The sequence below is a fragment of the Nerophis lumbriciformis genome, linkage group LG26 (assembly GCF_033978685.3).
Source record: "Nerophis lumbriciformis linkage group LG26, RoL_Nlum_v2.1, whole genome shotgun sequence".
Lineage (NCBI taxonomy): Eukaryota > Metazoa > Chordata > Actinopteri > Syngnathiformes > Syngnathidae > Nerophis > Nerophis lumbriciformis.
In genome coordinates, this window is record NC_084573.2 from 9,586,441 (window position 1) to 9,590,839 (window position 4,399).

The 4,399-nt window shown below is 43.1% G+C and overlaps 1 protein-coding gene across 1 annotated transcript; it reads left to right on the top strand.

Annotated features, from left to right (window-relative positions):
• Nucleotides 1-2,231: 2,231 nt before the first annotated feature.
• On the top strand, nt 2,232-3,209 carry LOC133623583 (trace amine-associated receptor 1-like). The gene has a single exon (XM_061986806.2). The coding sequence runs from the start codon at nt 2,232-2,234 to the stop codon at nt 3,207-3,209; it is 978 nt and encodes a 325-aa protein (XP_061842790.2).
• The last annotated feature ends 1,190 nt before the right edge of the window (nt 3,210-4,399 follow it).

Below are 4,399 nucleotides of genomic sequence, written 5' to 3' on the forward strand. Positions count from 1 at the left end.
CTCACAAGAAACTGAATAGCTTTGTCTTTGACCTTTTTTTTTTTTACTTACAACTATACCTAATATATAAAGGGGTGGAAAAGTGACTATTACCTGCAGGGCAAACATTAGCTAACCAGAAGGCAATAATGTAAACAAAAAACACCTGCTTAAAAGATCTAATACAAATGTCCCTGAGGAATGTAAGGTGGGAGTACTGTAATTACCTAACGTTACATTATTATTTTCCATAACAATTTAGCCCCCTCCACAATATTAACCCGACGTTAAAACAGAACTAGCTATTTATTGATTAGCAATTGCCGAATCATGTAACATTAGCTTAATGCTAAAAAGCCAGCTACTATCACATTCTGTAACAGACAAATAATTTCATGTAGGCTAACGTTACCTACCTGCTACCTCTGTCTTTTCTCGTTTCTCCTCCTCTTCTTTTCTCTTTTTTCTTCCCTGGGCACCTGACAGTTTTGGCATCTTGTGTTGATTTTTTGATGTGGTGACGTCCAAAAAGAGTCATGATACGGGAAGGGAGGGGGCGCACCGTGCGGGGGGAGGGGGGGGCGTAATGTTGTAACAAATAATATTTCTATCAAATAGGCTTTACTTTGCATTTTAATTAACGTGGGATTATTTTTTGTATTTAGAAATAATAGTACAAACTTTTTTTTTTTTTCTCCAAAATTTGTGGCACTGGCGTGGCGCCCCCTGATGGACGGCGCCCTTAGCATTTGCCTATACGGCCTATGCCACGGGCCGGCCCTGCTGCAAGCAATAGCGACATTAGCTCGGATTCAGACTCGGATTTCAGCGGCTTAAGCGATTCAACAGATTACGCATGTATTGAAACGGATGGTTGTAGTGTGGAGGCAGGTAGCGAAAACGAAATTGAAGAAGAAACTGAAGCTATTGAGCCATATCGGTTTGAACCGTATGCAAGCGAAACCGACGAAAACGACACGACAGCCAGCGACACGGGAGAAAGCGAGGACGAATTCGGCGATCGCTTTCTAACCAACGATTGGTATGTGTTTGTTTGGCATTAAAGGAAACTAACAACTATGAACTAGGTTTACAGCATATGAAATACATTTGGCAACAACATGCACTTTGAGAGTGCAGACATCCCAGTTTTCATCAATTAATATATTCTGTAGACATACCCTCATCCGCTCTCTTTTCCTGAAAGCTGATCTGTCCAGTTTTGGAGTTAATGTCAGCAGGCCAGGGAAGCTAGGGTCGATAGCTCGCTCGTCTGCGGGAACAAACTGCCGCCATTGCTTGCCGTGCTACCGAGGGCCTTTGTCCCTGAATTGCTCACACACTCCGGCAGATTCAATGGGGGTCTGGCGGCAGATTTCTTTGACTTTATCGTTGGAAATGCATCTGCTTTGAGTGTCGCAGGATATCCACACATTCTTGCCATCTCTGTCGTAGCATAGCTTTCGTCGGTAAAGTGTGCGGAACAAACGTCCAATTTCTTGCCGCGTTCGCATCTTTGGGCCACTGGTGCAACTTGAATCCGTCCCTGTTCGTGTTGTTACACCCTCCGACAACACACCGACGAGGCATGATGTCTCCGAGGTACGGAAAACAGTCGAAAAAAACGGAAAATAACAGAGCTGTTTTGACCCGGTTGAGAAAATGGCGGATTGCTTCCTGATGTGACGTTGTGACGTCATCGCTCCGAGAGCGAATATTAGAAAGGCGTTTAATTCGCCAAAATTCACCCATTTAGAGTTCGGAAATCGGTTAAAAAAATATATGGTCTTTTTTCTGCAACATCAAGGTATATATTGACGCTTACATACGTCTGGTGATAATGTTACCCTTTAATAAAAAATGAAAACGGGTGCCACAGACCCGAACACCACACAAGGGTTACTAAGCAACTAATTCATGGTGAATAAGTTCCCCGTACTAAAGTGTTACCCAACTTTCTCATTTCCAAAAACGATATATTTTGTTTTATTTACGTTGACTGATAGTTTTCTTCTGCATGCATCTTTTTTTAATTCAGCAGGGGAAAAAAAAATCAAAGTGAAGCGTCAATGTTACGTTTGCATCCGAGCTGCCTCTGATTGGCGCACGGTGATCATGCAAATGAGCTGCAGGGTTATAAACATTGTAGAGAGACCATGTGCACGCTAACGCTAAAGAGTTAGTGTCAGTTGTTGTCTGCCATATTTATTTCACAATCGTATCGGCTGTTTTTATTGCAGATATCGTGGAGAATGGGAGCAGAGTCCATGGTCAACTGGACCTACGATCTTAACGCCATGCATCCTTGTTATGAATCTGACAATGCATCTGTGACATTTAGCAGCCGGCCTTCCGTCACCTGTGTTTCAGTCTATGTTCTTCTCGCTTTGTTGTCTGCTGTGACAATATGTGGGAACCTTCTGGTCATCATTTCTGTCGTGTACTTCCAGCAGCTTCACACTCCCACTAATTATCTCATCTTATCTCTTTCCGTGGCCGACCTGCTGGTGGGCCTTCTGGTGTTTCCTTTCAGCATGACTTTGACTGTCACAGCCTGTCTCCATCGCCACAATTTCGCCTGTCAGATACGGGACAGCTTGGATATCTCACTCTGCACGTCGTCCATCCTGAACCTGTGCTGCATTTCCATAGACCGATACTACGCCGTGTGCCGGCCTCTGTCGTACGCGTCCAAGATGAGCACCCGGGTGGCGTCCGCGATGATCGGGGCGTGTTGGAGCCTCGCGGTTGTGATTGCGCTCGGTATTACGGTCGGAGGTTACAGTCAAGGAGCGTGCGGGGAAATGTGCTCGGTTAACGTCGTCCTCTCAAACATCATGGGGCCGCTTTTAGCCTTCTACCTGCCTGCAGTGGTCATGAGCTGCATCTACCTGAAGATCTTCTTTGTGGCTCAGAAGCAGCTGAGCAGCATCCACGCTTCAAAGTCTGTGAGCAAAGTGGAGAGGAAAGCCACCAGGACTCTGGCCATTGTTATGGGAGTCTTCTTACTGTTCATGACTCCATACTTTTTTTCCGTGGTCTTCCAGCCGTTATTCCGCAATCCTCCGTCGGTGGCGGTCATGGAGACCCTGAACTGGCTCACCTTGTCCAACTCCATGCTCAATCCTTTCATCTATGCTTTCTTCTACAACTGGTTCCGCTCCGCTTTCAAAATGATCATAACCGGCAAAATATTCGAAGGGGATTCTGCCGATTGTACTTTGATTTGACGTAATATTAGCTGTTTTACTAGAATGTACTTTGGCATATTTTTATGGTTTGATTGGTAGGACTGGGCAATGATGGTGTGACAATATGGTTCCCAATATTAAATGGGTTATGCTTGTATAGCGCTTTTCTACATTCGAGGTACTCAAAGCGCACTGCAAAAAGTCAGTGTTCAAAAACAAGAGAGAAAAAATACAAAAATGAGGGGTTTTTTATTTGAACTAAGCAAAATTATCTGCCAATAGAACAAGAAAATTTGGCTTGTCAAGACTTTCCAAAACGAGTAAAATTAGCTAACCTCAATGAACCCAAAAATACCTTAAAATGAGTATATTCTCACTAATAACAAGTGGACTTTTCTTGGTAGAATGAAAAAAATATAAGACCTAAAACTAAATTGACCTAAAACTAAAACTAAATTGGCCCTAGTGTGTGAATGTGAGTGTGAATGTTGTCTGTCTATCTGTGTTGGCCCTGCGATGAGCTGGCGACTTGTCCAGGGTGTACCCCGCCTTCCGCCCGATTGTAGCTGAGATAGGCTCCAACGACCCCGAAAGGAATAAGCGGTAGAAAATGGATGGATGGATGGATTTTTCTTTTAATAAAAAATGAAAACGGGTGCCACAGACCCGAACACCACACAAGGGTTACTAAGCAACTAATTCATGGTGAATAAGTTCCCCGTACTAAAGTGTTACCCAACTTTCTCATTTCCAAAAACGATATATTTTGTTTTATTTACGTTGACTGATAGTTTTCTTCTGCATGCATCTTTTTTAATGAAAAATGTACTTTGGCATATTTGACAAGTTTTATGGTTTGATTGGTAGGACTGGGCAATGATGGTGTGACAATATGGATCCCAATGTTAAATGGGTTATGCTTGTATAGCGCTTTTCTACATTCGAGGTACTCAAAGCGCACTGCAAATAGTCAGTGTTCAAAAACAAGAATAAAAATACAAAAATGAGGGGTATTCAATGCTCAACCCTTGTATTTATGCGTTCTTTTACAGCTGGTACAGGTCTGCCTTTAAAAAAATTATATCTGGAAAAATATGTCGAAGTGATTGTTCAGACACCAGACTTGAATAATATGCTTGGTATGGGTAAGCTGCACGTGAATTGTCATCGTGTTGTGTGAGAGCTGCTGTGTGCGAAAACACACACACACACACACACACACAAACACA

Excerpts from the sequence above, each read along its gene's own strand:
- LOC133623583 (XM_061986806.2), top strand. The coding sequence starts at position 2,232 with ATGGGAGCAGAGTCCATGGTCAACTGGACCTACGATCTTAACGCCATG.